This window comes from Lepidothrix coronata, unplaced genomic scaffold (genome assembly GCF_001604755.1).
Source record: "Lepidothrix coronata isolate B3197 unplaced genomic scaffold, Lepidothrix_coronata-1.0 Scaffold208, whole genome shotgun sequence".
Classification (NCBI taxonomy): domain Eukaryota; kingdom Metazoa; phylum Chordata; class Aves; order Passeriformes; family Pipridae; genus Lepidothrix; species Lepidothrix coronata.
In genome coordinates, this window is record NW_016690388.1 from 1,318,730 (window position 1) to 1,333,620 (window position 14,891).

At 35.2% G+C, this 14,891-nt stretch overlaps 1 protein-coding gene across 4 annotated transcripts in view; it reads left to right on the forward strand.

The window, feature by feature from the left end:
* CCDC91 (coiled-coil domain containing 91) overlaps nt 1-14,891 on the forward strand; it is a 120,096-nt gene that overhangs the window by 52,053 nt on the left and 53,152 nt on the right. For all 4 annotated transcript variants that reach the window (XR_001877701.1, XM_017832866.1, XM_017832867.1 and 1 more), the window contains exons 7-8: nt 3,138-3,215; nt 13,239-13,346. Coding sequence is in view for 3 of the 4 variants with exons in the window: in XM_017832866.1 (XP_017688355.1) it covers nt 3,138-3,215; nt 13,239-13,346 (186 nt within the window). In the remaining variant the exon portion in view is untranslated. The remainder of the gene's footprint in view (nt 1-3,137; nt 3,216-13,238; nt 13,347-14,891) is intronic.

The following is a 14,891-nucleotide window of genomic DNA, read 5'->3' on the forward strand; positions in this document are numbered from 1 at the left end:
TCTTGGGTACACTGCTGGTTTCTGGCTGGTCTCCTATTTATAGGAAGAAGGAAAACTCTCCTAGTGTATTTTTTTCATACATATTTATATATAGTAATAAAGTATACTGTAGTATACTTTAGAGAACTACATATATATTGACATATTTTTAAATACATGCAGTATATAAAATTGTGTTGGGTATTGTAACTGGCTTCAGTATCAGTAGCTATTGATGGCAGCTGGCAACCCTTTCCAAATTAATATTTTGTTCTTTATGAACAATGGTGGAATTTAATTAATCTGATAAACTGATGCTTTTCAGATAAGAGACGTGAGAATATCCTAATGAAGGCAAGAATTCCTTTCATGCTTATTGGGTTGTTTAATGGAAGCACTCTCCTGTCGGCTTCCTTGGGATTGCTCTCCTGTTCACTCTTTCTTCCTTACTTTCTTTTCCTATCATGTCCCATCATTTAGATTATATGGGAAAGTAGGAAAGCATCCAGGGCCTAAGTTGCCCTGGCAACTTTATCCCAAAGAAGTAACTATCTGTGTAATATTTTAGAAACTTGAAGGCAGACAGAGAAAGCTTCTGAGCCAAGTGCCCTGTGCTATTTACCATATCATACAGTTTTGCTAGCAAAATGTATATTAATACTAAGAACACTGAGTATTAATTAACAGATTGTTCTGCATGTGTTTTAGCTCTTGTTTTTCTTATTTAATGTCCTCTTCAGTGAAGAGTCTCTGTTCACATCCTGTAGAAAAAAACGAGCAGATTGAAATTATATTTTTTTCTTCATAGAATATTAATGTCTTAAATATGATAGGGTAGAGAGCTGTGTTATACACTGCAAATACTTGAAGAGTGGTATGGGAACTATAATTATGTTTCAGTTTGGGGCATGTACAGGCTCTTCTGTACTATTTCCTTTGCATAGTTTTTCACATTTAATCAGTCATAATATCTCCCAGCAGACTGGTGTGTTCACAGTCACTCAACTCTGGCTCAACCAAGATCTAACTCAGCAGGAAATGTCTTCACCACTATGTGAGGCAGTTGCTCATGAAAGTTTGCTTGCTACCTCACTTCATTATTCACTTCAAAGTCTTCCATTGTTATAGTCCAGGTATAAATGATACTTACTTGTATAAAGTAAATCATACTACCTCCTTGGTTCCTGTGGTGAGCTTAAGGTTTTACATACTGCATGCTTTTGGTTATGTAGGGAAATCGGAAATCTTTCTCTCCTTCCTGTATTTGTCCTTATCTTTAAGTTCTTAGCTGTATCTTTCACTAGGATGTTGATGATACGACCAAAGTGAAAATATTTGCTTTGCTATAGACCTGGAGACACCCCTGTGTTTTAGTTCTGGAGAGCTCACATTCTTATTTCACGTGAATAGAAATAGTGACCAATTTGTATTTTATATACAATAGCACACTCTAGTGTGTATATTAATTAGCCATTGTGGGCTGATTGTCATTATGTTTAACTCAGCTTTTCATTGATTTAGTTCTGTTGCATTCAGTATTTTTATTTTTTCTCTATACTTGCATGAATTGGAGGAATTATATATATCTTCAATTGATATATTAATCATAATGATTCACAGAGTCATTATGATGCTGACTGTTACAATTTTTTTAAATGATGCTTTGGAAGAAAGATGATTTTGTGGAGATGAAAATCTCATTGTAATGAGAGTCCAATATAATAATTATCAAAAGATACTTTGATAATCAACCACTTGCTTTCTTTTCAGGTAGCTGTGGTTGTTTACCCTAATTTGTAGTATCAAGACTCTTTTGATGCTGTTTTTGGCACGTGTTAGGCCAGTGACGCAAAATAATGTTTCTAAGCATCCACTTTAGATAATGCAGTTGCTTTAAATTAGCTGAGGAGAAAGTGAGACAGTGAGTACCCTTTTTTCCAGTTTTGTGTGTGGTTTCATTTATTGCTGTTACAATCTGTGCCATGCAGGCGTGCCAGAGCAAAGGTTGGTGGGGAATCTGTTCAGTTTGTGCGTGGAGCGCATTTTCCCCCAACAATTCAAGACAATCTACTTCTTAAAAGGTTGCAGAAAGAGCTGTCAGCTTAAGGGTGAGCAAATATAATCAAATAAACTAAGTTTGAGGTCTTTACTGTCTTCTTCCCCAATCAGACCTCACAAATCCTCTACTGTGGATCTCTGCTGAGAGGTGTTGCCCCTACACTTCCCAGTACATGCAGACTCATGCCTGGCATGTCTGCTGAAATGTTGGATGTTAATTAAGAACCCTGTTTAAAATGTCTGTACTAACAAAGGCTCACTTAGATCAAAGTGATTCAAACAAAAGATATAAGAGTGCTAAGGCTGTTGTCAGGCAGTGGCAAGCTGGAGGGAGGGTGCACTGTAACCTTTCCTGCTGTCACAAGGTTTCCCTGCCTCATGGTGTCCTTGGGAACTGCTCCTCTCAGGAACTCACCAGGTGTTTGGATCCATCTGCCTCTGCAGTGGTTTGGTTCACAGGGGTCTAACAGAAGAAAAGTGAAGTCTGGAGTCACTTGAATTTTAGATTGTAAGAAAATTTTGAAAGTTCAATGCCATCTTCTCATCCTTCTAATTTAAGTTTTTATTTGATACATCTCTGAAGGTACATGCATTTGGTAGCAATTAGAGCGTGTATTTTTTTGAATAAATTGTTTGCAATGACATGTTTTCTCATATAAGAGTCACTAAATCAATACTATTGAAACATTGATAACTATTGAGCAATTAATTACCTGTCGCTTTCTGACTGTGTGTACACAATGCCTCATTCTCTTTGGGATGCTTATGTTAAATTACTTCCAAGCTTATGTTAAATTACTGTCAGTGTTCTGTGTGATATTCTGTCCATCAAAAGGCACAAGAGGAGGGTGGAAGTCCTCTGAAGATGGTTTTACTTCTTAACTCATGTTTGATTCTTTTCTTAAAATTAAGAAATAAAAATATGCTTAATACTGGGACCTACTTGAATTTAGCATATATATATCTAAAGAGTCAAGCTGTGTTCATTTTTCATGAAAGATACCAAAAAATGAGAAAAATAATTGGTATTTACTCTCCTAGTTATAATTGTTATGTCAGGTGCTTATGTTGTATATAATCTTCTCCATGTTTTTGTACAGGAAAAGCATAAGCAGGAATTAGAAGACATGAGAAAAGCTGGACATGAAGCCTTGAGTATTATTGTTGAAGAATTCAAGGTAAATGAGTTGCCAAGCTAACACAATTTTCAAATAATGTTATTGTAATAATATATATGACTTCCTACAGTACAAACTTACTAGTATACTCTGCTTGTTCTGGTTGCTCAACCTCTTTCACTTTGAGACTGTCTTTTCTGTTTCAATTTAGACTGTTTGGTCTGAAATCTTGCATGACATGTTTTCTCAGCCTGGACTTTGGGAAACTTCAGCTAAAGTTGGTTAGCCATTTTCAGTAAGGAAACTTAAAACCAGAACAAACCAAAAATGCTGTCAATTGTGGTGAACTTTGGTTTGGATTGCTTATCACGAATCCACATGTTGGATCTCTTCAGTCCCAAGAGCTGCACTTTCAGGAAAGCAGCATCACAGAGCAATTCAGCAGGTTTTTATCAATGCAGCACTAAGAGAAGGAGTTATGGATTGAATAAGGCTGAATGTGTAATTCTTTCATGTTGTTTCTAGTTCCTGTCAGCTAGTGACATAAATGAACTGGGTGTTACCATGGATAAATCTGTGTCTTTTCTTCTGTTATGGAAACTATCTAGTAAGAATTCCACAAATATGTGTCCGTTAATGCAACTTATACTAATTTCATCTAAAGGGAATCTATCCAGGAAAAGGCTTCGAAAGTTTCCATTCCTGAGAAAACTTAGGCATGGCCAATGGTGGTGTCCCACTTCTCCATACCTCCCTCATTTCAATTCTTGAAGAGAATTTTTCTTTTCTTTAAGAGAATGTTTCTTTTGCCTTACTTCTTTGGGGACCATTTTGCAATAGAAGTTCTCAAAGGGAAATTTTCTTTGGACTGTGCTACTTTGTATGGACCACTGAACATCTTCAATATCAGCATTTTTCATGTCTGTTCTGTGCCAGATGTGTAGAAAATATCTGGCTGTTTCTTTGTGAACTTGAATTTTGAAAAAGCCTGTGAGCAATTGGTAATTGCTGGACCTATGTTTCCTCCTTTTTATTTTTTCTGAGAATGCAAAAAAAATTGTGAAATGCAACATTTTTATAGTATTGAATAAAAGTTTTGAATGTTTTCTAGATATGATTTTTCACCGTTTTAATGCCTTTGTGTGAGCTAACGAAGAGTTTTGCATGGGTGATATTGGCCCTTTTAAGGAATAATTTCTTCATGTGTAGTTGGGTAAAGGAATATATTTATGTGCCATATGGATTTTTGCAAACTATTTTGCCAGTCAGCAGAAGCTGGGAAGATCTGATATTCCATCTGGAAAATAAGGATTATGTTTTTCAGTTTCAGTGATTCAGCACAAAAGATTAGAAAGTTAATTGAATACTGTGTTTCTAAACAACATTTATATTTAGTATGTTTTTTCTCATAGAATGTTTATATTCAAGTTATATAAAGACATTCTTTAATACCAGGGAACGATGACATGAATGTACTTCATACAAGCCTTCCTGTTGCCTCATGTGGTTAGTTGCCATGTTTTGAGCACTCTGATGAGAAATATCAGATATACCAGCCTCCAAGTTAATTACTGCAATCAATATTCTCTGCAAACATGCAGCGACTGATTCTTCAGGGGAGCAAGAAAAATCAAAAAAGATTGCTAGGTTTAAAAAAAAACAAACAACTTTTTTTGTTGGTTGTTTATACTTTAATAACCTTTTCATTAACCCCTTACCATGTACTTTAAAAAAAAAAAAATAGCAGTGAATCATCAACAAAGTCACCGAAGGGAAAAAGTGATCTCTAGTTTTGTTTGAGAAAATAATCTCGTGGATGCTTTTAAAATGTTAATTCATGGTTAATATTTCTATGTGGAAGAGAGTTAAGATTTTTTTTCCCCCTTAAATAAATCAGTCAAATGTCTTTTTGTAATTATAAAAATAATATTTTGCATTTGTGGGACTTTTTAACTGCTTATGTCTTTAGGAATTTATTCTGTTTTTCAGACATGTTGGCAGTTAGTTAGATAACCAAGTAAGGAGTCCTACATGTAGCATTTTTTTAAGAATGTAAAGTTAATCTGATTATTCCTTGCAGTGAAATACATGATTGTGAGATTCACTGACTCTTTTAATTTACTAATGATTCGCCATACTTAATTTTATGCCAAAATATGTCTTCTTTAGGATTTAAGGCTGTGTTACACTAATACATATCATTTATAAGCAGAAGTGATTTCCATTTTCGGTAGATTTTGTACGTACTACTTAATCATTCCCAAAATTACCTTGAGTGTAGAAATTCACCTAAGCAAGTCCACTGAATTGTTTAAAAGGTACGGAAAGGAACATCTTGCCTGTGATGAACACAGTCTTATTTTGCATTCCTTGGGGTATGGTAAAATGAACTGATGCAGATTATTCCAATCAAGGGATTGCTCAGGCCCAAATTAGGTTCTGTTGCAGTCATGACTGTTGGAATTCTGACTAATCCTCTCTGATACCAGTCAATTATACTTTTGTGATGCTTCTCCAAGCAGACTTGACTGAATGTAATGCCCAACATTGGTTAAGGGTAGCTGTGTAAAAACATGAACGGCTCATCATTAGCCCCAGGAAATAATCCCCAGAATCCCTTAAACTCCAAATCCTCTAATTTAGGTATTGGAACTTTGACTTGAACAACAGTGGAAAAAAGTTGACTGACTTGGGTTTTCTGTATTCCTGGCATAGACAAGTGTTACTGCTGGTAGATTTGTGAAAGTGCCTTTACTTTGGTGTACAAAGGAAAAGAGGGTTGCTATTGTTTCACTTCTGTGTACAAGGTCGCCAAGTTAGTAACCAGAAACTCAGTTTTCTTCCCTTTAGAGCTGATTGCACTCCTTACAGACATAGTGCAGCAGACTTCTGATCTTGATGTATCTTTCTACGTTTGAAAATGGGTCACACTTTCTGATAGTAACTTCCTTGTATTTTGGGCAGTGATTTGTTGCAAAAGGAACAGGATTTCTCCACACAGATCTTTGGTATGGCATCCCCAGGCAGATCAGGCACTCAAGTTTGAGGCCAAATGCTCTCAATTCCTACCCTTGCTGTAGGTCGTTCTTGACATGGCAGCAGTGTTGAAAATGCAGCTTACACAAGCAGTCAAACACAGAACGATCTTGTTTCAAGGACCTGGATATACCAAAGCCCTTAGAATTATTGCAGTTGTCTTTGGAATATTCACTTGCTCAGTGTATTGGGAAATCCACTAACAGAGACCATGAGATGTTTTGTAGCACAAACCCTCAAAAGCCTTGGCTATTGTTAAACATCTCACATTCTTATCTTTCTTTCAACAAATAAACCACTTACAACGTAGTCACAAAATTTGTATTAAAAACACAGAAAAACAATTAAAATTAACTCAGTGTTCTGTGTAGGCCAGGTTTCCCCTTTTCATGTTTACCTAATTTTGTTTAATTTCTGTCCTTCATGTCATTATTTTTTTAAACTTTTATCCCTGGTAATTAACCACAGTAAAGAAAAGTAAATGTAGATCTTGGAAATTATGCTTGTGGGATCACGTCACATTTTAAGATATTTACCACAAGCAACATAAGAATTTCTTCTATGCTTGTTTAGTCAGGCTTTTGTTCTGAAATTGTCATAGTTCTGTAAATAGAGGAGTTAAGAGTTTTAATCTGTTTTGTTTATATTTCTCACCATATAAAATATCCTCTAATGTAAGCTTTAAAGAATATGAGCTTACAGGGAGGTGTATTTATTAGATGATTTTTATTTCCTTAGATTATTTTAGGCAATAATTAGTTTTCTAAAAGACTGCTTGCATGAATCAGATGTGTGTTTCCTTTTATAGAAATTAACTTTAAGATTCAAAGTTCCTTCCAGCCCTTGCTGCAGTAAGAGTTTTGTCTGTCAGTTTTCAGTGTTAGGTGGTGGGGATTTTTCAGATTTCCAGATTTGCAAAGTATGGAATATGTGGGGGCAATCAGATTGTCTTTCGAAAATATTTGTGTCAATAATAGACCTCTGAACTGAAAGGTTACCCTCTAATAAACAAAGGAAATTTCAAAATATTTCATTACAAAAGAAGTTAATCTAGAATCAGGATATCTTTTTTTAGACATAGTTTATCCCTAGTGAGGGAAAGCTCTGAAATGTGGCCAGTTCTCAGCTCTTTAAAACATCAGCTTAGTTTATTAAGTTTCCAAGTTGACATCCTGGCTCAGAAAGTACTGACACATGAATAAAAGGATAAATTCAAAAGTTGTTGCAAGGGTTTGTATTTCACTTCCAACTTCTAAGCTTGTTCATGTGCAAGTCACACTAGAATTCAAGTGAGCCTTGAATATAAAACAACATTGTTTTTTGTCATGAAGAGCTGATGGCTGGAAAAGGAGAGATTCCTTGTGATTTTTACAGTATGGGAGTACTCGTGTATATCAGTGATGTACTATGAAAGTCTCTCTACAGAATTCAGATAGAAGCGAGGTGCAATCAAGTCTCAATCTTCCAAAGATCTGGCTACCAAAAATATTTTATTATAGATTGAAACATCTTTATATTTTCAAAGTAGTTATAAAAATTGCAAGAAATCTCTCCCTCCCCTTTTAGTAAGGATGACTTTAATATGTGTTTATGAGTATGAAACAATAAATACAGTGTTAAATAGTATAATAATAGAAAGGTTTGATTAAGAGTGAGTTTGATTAAGAGTGAGAGTTGTCAGGAGTCTGTGAGAACAGTGTTTTGTGGTAAATAAATCCTTTACACTCACGTCAGTAAAGCTGAGCTGTGTAGATAAGCCCATCATAATATTCAAAGTGTGAGTTGTTGATCCTTACTGGGATACCACAAGCAGTTGAAAATGAAGCTGAGATTTTTATACCACTTTGCAAAAAACGCATTGCCTTTTTCTTGTATTTTACCCCCTTTAATCCGTAGCACCTAAATGGACATGTTTCATTATCACTTGAAGGGAGTCTCACCTGGAAATGGCCCAATGGTGAAAATGTGCAATATCTTGGGATGAAGTGGATAAGTTGAATTCTGTCGAAAAAGACATTTTCGAGAATCTTTTAAATAGTTTTATTTATATAGTCTGTATCCTAGCTCACAGCTGAATTATAACACAACTAGTTAGGTGTACATTTTTTATTGAGGTAATGTATCTTTTCTGCAGGTCAGGAAAGAATTTCAGTTGTGTCCTCTGCTCTGTTTTCTCATTCAATAAGTGGTTAACTGCATTTCACCCTTAAATAAAGTAGTAGAAAGTAATTACTGGTGGAGACAGGTTGCTGAATTAGATGACTCATTGTCTAATGCTATGAAGCATAAAAATTCTTGTGTTCTATTGCTGAAGCTAATGCTGAATTTAAAATAGTTCATATGTTTGACGCAGTATGGTAACTTTACTTCTCATTAGTAATTTTATTTTTAAAGACAACTAGTTTTGGTCACCCTAACTCAGCAGTTTTGAAGTAAAGAAGATGTTGGGTATACTGGCTTGTATTTAGTTATTTAAGCAACTTAATGATGCTTGAGCAGGATATTCTTTTGGGTTGACTAAGGGTTTTGATGCAGTGCTTTTAAGTAGCATTCTAGAACATAATTCAGTGGCATGTACATCACGATGCTGGTCTCATGCTGATGTTACATGTGGGTTTTTCAAACAATGCTGTGCATCTGGGAGGCCTGTGTTTTGAATGGGTCAGAGTTACTTTTATACTGTTTTTCAGAACAGATAAGAGGGGGTAATAAAGTCTACTTTGTTTTTCTTCTTGACTTTTTTTCCTCACTAGCTTTTTTCTCCAATAAGAAGAGGGAGTTGAAAGAAAGGGATTTGGTAATTTGTTGCTCTTAGGGAATTTGGGAAGAATTGGGGGTAACGGTCTCTATTTTGGCTATTTAATTCAAGAAGGATTCTCATAAATTGTAGCTTCTGGCCATACAACAAACTCTGGGTAAGTAGCTGTGGTTTCAATTCCCAGTAGAATGAAGACAGTATGCACTAGGGCTGTGCAAATAGGGTTGTATTAAAAGTGGGCTGGAGGGTCTGTGCCATGGTTTCAGCAAAACCACAGTCATTGCACTTCTGCTTTTTCAAGTATGAGGACAAATTTTGGAGATGATCTAGTACCCGATACATAACACAACCTGTAGAAATATGGGATAAATTTTTGTGATCAGTTGTCTTTTCTAATATTTAAACTTTTGGTCTCATATTGGGTACAGTACAATGTTTTAGTCTGTGGTCTGCAGGCAGGGATGCAGTTCTCCAATATTCCCACCATACAGGTAGTGTGCTGTGAATTACATTCCAGGGCTACTTAATTCTCTGATCATTGCTAAAGCATGTAATTAAAAGATGTTTATTCCCTTGAGGATGCCCCAAGGTGATTATGGATCTTATTATGATGGCTGGATCTAGTTTCAATTCAGGGTCTTCTAAAATTATTCTAAGGTATGAAACTTAAAGCTAAGGTTAGTTCTTTATCTGAGCTCAAACAGGTTCAGACTAATTTACTTAGTTTACTTGGTTTAATTTAAAAATATTTGGTACTGTCATTTAAATCTGGGAAGATTTTTCTAACAGTTTGAGGAAATAATGGTTTCTGTGATTTTCATAACCCATCATAAATGAAACTAAAATGAATATGAAGACTCTGTAGAGAGCTTATTCTTAAGTTGTTTCAGTCTCTTTGTTCTGTGAGAAGCCACCAGGCATTTTTGAGTATCGAAGGAAAAGCAGGATCAATTCTCTGATAGCTTTTTTGGGTTAGGAGAGAGATCAGAGAGTGGGGAAGAAGCAGGATTTCTTGAGTGATTAAAAATGTTTCTGATAGTCGAAGCTGTAGAAGATGACTTGATTTGCTGTCATTGTTGTCCTACAAGTCCTGTTATTTGGGCCATTCTCTGGGAGCAGCCACACTGTTCCTGTTAAATATGAGCATCCATGTGTTACTCCTTAGCTTTCCCGTTGACAATGTGAATTTGTTCTTTAAAAACCTCCCCAGAGTTGGTCATGAACAATGAACAGAAAACTTAAGACAGTTTGGTGATGGAGTATAATGTGCATTGGGAATATGAATAATTTCCAAGTGGCAAAATAGCAAGTAGAACGTAGAACTCCCAAATAAATTCTAGCATTTAGATTACTTTGTCATACAACTAAAAGATATTGTTTACAGACACTAGAACAGACACTACCTCCCTCTCCTGCAGGGATCTACAAGGTTCTAACACATTCTACAATTCAAATATTGTCATTCATTTCACTGTAAAGGCTACTTAACTGACAAAACCCACGGGATATGGATATTAGAATAAGAACTATAATCAACGAATCTTGGAAATTTTAGTTTGGCTTCATCTGTAATGGTTTGAGAGCTTTGTGAAAGTCAGGACTGAGGCAGTATGAAAGCTCCTAATTTTTCCTTTTTGTTAAATTCAATAGGCTTTAGTCCTGTTAAGATGAGAGGAGCATATTATGACTTCCCCATCTCTGGAAGTGTGCAAGGCCAGGTTGGATTGGGCTCTGAAAAACCTGGTCTAGTGGAAGGTGTCCCTGCCCATGGCAGGGGGTTGGAATGAGATGATCTTTAAGGTCCTTTCCAACCCTTAACATTCCATGATTCTGTGATTCTGTGATGACCCTTGCCACCCAGTGTCAAGGAAGTTCATTGCACGATACTTAGAAGAATTAATTAATTAACGAGAGCACCCATATTGAAATCCTACATTTTAACTTCATGCAGCAGATGCCATGGGTTACATTCTGCTGTAACCTTATTGAAATGATTCAGTGAGCCATTAAAAGGAGTCTGCTTCAAGAATGCCAGCTTGATATCAGGTCACTGGCCATAGGTTTGTGGAACATTAGCCCACCAGGATAATCATGTAATTAATTAAGGAAGAAAGTGGTCCTTCAGCATTGATAAGAATTGTTGCCCAGAATAGCAATTAATGACAAGATTTTAGTGTCACTGTACTGAAGAAAGTTAGAGATGCCTGTCATCAAGTAGCCAAATGTATGTTTTAGTTCAGTGAGTAAATCACTAAATTTTTTTTTTTAATTAGTAATTTGAGTAGTTGATTATCTCGAAATTTTCCAAGGCTTTGGATGGATATCTTGCCCCTCTTCTGTATTTCTCATCAAGAAACCTGATTCTTGGAAGTACTGTGCTACATAGGAGGAGTTTTCTCTCCTTCTCCTTACTTGGCCAACAAGTGGAATAGTCAAATAAAGGATCGGTCCTGTGGTACTATTTAAACTGTGTTACTAGTGTGTATGATAAAAAAGAAGGGTTTTGTTTCTAAAAAGAAAAATAGTAATAATAAATTAAATTTAAAAATTTAACAAACTCTACATGCCATCCAATGAATAATAATTATTTCCTTGAAAACTGAAAGTTCTTTATGCCATTTAATAGGTTTTTAACAGTTGACAGTAAAGTTTACAGAGCAAAGTGCAGAAAGTTACTCAACCCTTGGCATGAGCAAGAAATGCCATTGCAGCTTAATGACAATTCTGTTACTCTTTTACCTAATATCAGAATTTTTTATTTTCTTTTGTGCCAGTTACATGAAACATTTCTTGCCACAATAGTTTTGGCAAAAAAAGAACCCATACCCCAAAGTAAAAGTTTAATTTGTGCCAGTGATATGTGGCAATTCTATTTTATACAGAGTGAGATTTAGTATATAAAGTTTCATATATAGAAGTTGTACTTCTTTGAGAAATGAGTTTATTCCTATTGCTTGAATTTCTATCAATAAAAGAAATAAATTTAATTGAAAATAAATTGGGTTTTTTTGAAAGTTAGAGAAATCCCATGCAAACACCAGTAAGTGTATTCTTACACTTTGATTAAAGCATATGTTAAGCACAATTTTTAACCTTTTAAATCACTGAACTTGTGCTGAAAACTGCTGCCATACTGTAACATGACTGAATAACAGCATAAGAGGACAGTTAGTGGAAAATTTGAAAAGTTAGTTCAAAAACTGTCAGAAGAATTTAATTTTTTTTATACATTTCTGGGTTTTATTTTAAAGTATTCAAAATTTTATTTAATGTGTGTCTTGTGTTCCATGAATGAAATATATCTCTGAAATAAAGACTATCTGAAAGATGGGATTTTTTTTCTTCGTCTGCATTTAGGCCAAAGGTCTATTTTCTGCAAAACTTACGTCTGTTTTAACTTACACAGTCATTTTGACTACTTCTCTGTATGGATTACTAGGTAAAAATAGTTTGCTACGTTGCGTATAAATAGCCTGAAGAATATTTGAAAAGTGTCATGGATATTTTATAATATTAGGGAAAAAGACTTGTGTAGCCCGAGTTAAGTAAGCCCTGCGTTAGAACAGCACCGTGAGCGTAATTCCTCACAAACAGTAACTTGGTTTTTCGCGTGTCTTAAATTTTTGTCTCTCTCTTTTTGCTTTCAGAAGTTCTGCAGAGTTGAGCCAGGCGTGTGTGAATGCACACATGTGCACACACACGTGCTCACACGCAGAGTTCCTAATCGTAGCATGTCTTTGTTACTGTCTTGGTACTTTGACTTTCCACACTTCGACTTCCACTGCTTCACATTTGAGTGTGAACATCCTGGGGGGGCGTTCTTTTATGTTTTCAGTTACTCAGAATTTCCATCTGCTTTTACTTGACTTGTGGTTGTGAAGATCATGCTTGGCCCATGGGATCTTACACAGTGCCGAGAGGATGTGGAGTTTTGTCAGCCAGGGAAATATGTCTGGCTTTTTTTTTTTTTTTCTTCAGCAGCTTTCATATGCTTCTCTTCTTGTGTGGTCCCACTAAACTGAGTATATTTAACAGAAATACTCTCCCTCTCTATCTTCTGTGTGCTGCTGTCTTTTAGGCAGTCTGTATAAGAAATCTGAGATCCAAAAAATGTTAGTCCTGACTGAAAATAAGGTAGTGTTACACAGAAAGGTACTTTAATAGTTGCACATTCCAAATTTATAACAGCATTCCACATTCTGGTTATGGACAAGTCTTAGTGGATCTGCAGTTACCAATAAACATCCCAGTTATATCTTTCTTGAATATTCTGTGCTTTCTTTTTGCAGGCACTGCTACAATCTACAGTTCAGCAGCAAGAAGCAGCTATTGAAAAGCAGTATATACTAGCAATTGAAAAACACTCTCACAAATGTGAAAAGCTTCTTAATGCTCAGGTATGGATGTGCACATGCAAAAACCTTCATGATTTTTCTCTTAGTTTCAGCTCTTTTCTGTTTGAAAAAAATATTAACATATATGATCCCCAAAGAAAATAATCAATCTTTCACCTCGAGTCTTCAGCCTACCAGTAAACACAAGTATTTAAAAATGCAAAATAAATAAGGACTCTTCATCTGTATCATTGAAACCTGCTTAGAGCAGATTCAAAAATTTTTAGCACTGAGAAAAAGTCTTGGATCAACTTAATACTTACTCCTTTAACAGCTGCCATTTTCTGTAGTCTCAGAGAAACCATGCAGTCATTTTTAATTTATGTAGTTAAAATGCAGGATTTAATTGTAAGGCATTTGCAGGAATTTTTGATTCAAATTTTTTGATAGTTCTTTGGTGATAGACACAAACATCTGTTGTCCACCCCTATTTTTATTTGATGTAAATCTTATCTAAAAAATAAAAAAACTAGCTATGAGGAATTATATAATATCCAGAAATACTATATTCTATATATATAATAGGTGTAAATTGGTTCACTTACCATGACTTGAGTAAAAATACACTGCATAGCAAGTGTTTGAAATCACATCAATTGCTGTTGAGTATCTGAACAGCAAAACCTGTTTTGCTATCAATAGGATCTTGGTTTGACTTAAGTACAGCTCTTGAACCAAAATAATAATGACCATTAGTATAGAAGTTTAAAAGAAAGAAAAAGCTAATATTCTAATAGCACCCTGAAGGTGTTTACATTGCAGTTTACAGTTACATTTTAAGTACTGTTAGCAACAGTTCAGCTAAAAATACAAAGGGTAATATTTTTTTTCCATTTTCTTGGGATATATCAGATCTAAATGCATCGAAAGTCCACTTGAAGCACTCCACCATTTCCAAAAGTGTTTTAAGACCATTTGACTGTTCTGACCATATCAATTAACTTTTAATGCAAGCATGTATTAAATACAAAAGCATCTGTGTAAACTGATGTAATAATCTGGAGAAATCTACTCCATTGTGAATGAGGAGTTTATTGCACAGAATTACAGTTATTAAATGCTATGCCTTAAAAGCAAGTAAAAATTAATTTTAGGAAAATGTTTTGTGTTATTGAAATGAACATATCATTTACTGGCTTGATATCTCTTTCTGAGTGTTAAAAAGCAGTGAATCTCATGAAATCTGGAAGTCTTCTCATAGGAAGACTTTTGAGAGTGCACATATAGATTGAGCAAAAATTTGCACCCGTGGTCTGTTACATTTGCATCAAAACCCAAAAGAGCCACAGAAATGTGCAAACATGTACAAGAGGTTCAGATTTACCTGGGGAGAACCCAGCAGTGTAAAGGAACAGTTGTGGTCTTAGGAGGGGAGAGTAGTTATGACATAACAGAGTGTCCAGTTCACATCATGTCGACATTTAACACCCCTTTGAATCTCAGAATACGTTTAAATTTTGTTCACAAACTTCCAAGTCATTTCTCGTTCAACTAATTTAAGGTTTTTCACATTTAATTGTTACATGAGACTGGGATTTTGAAGCCTAA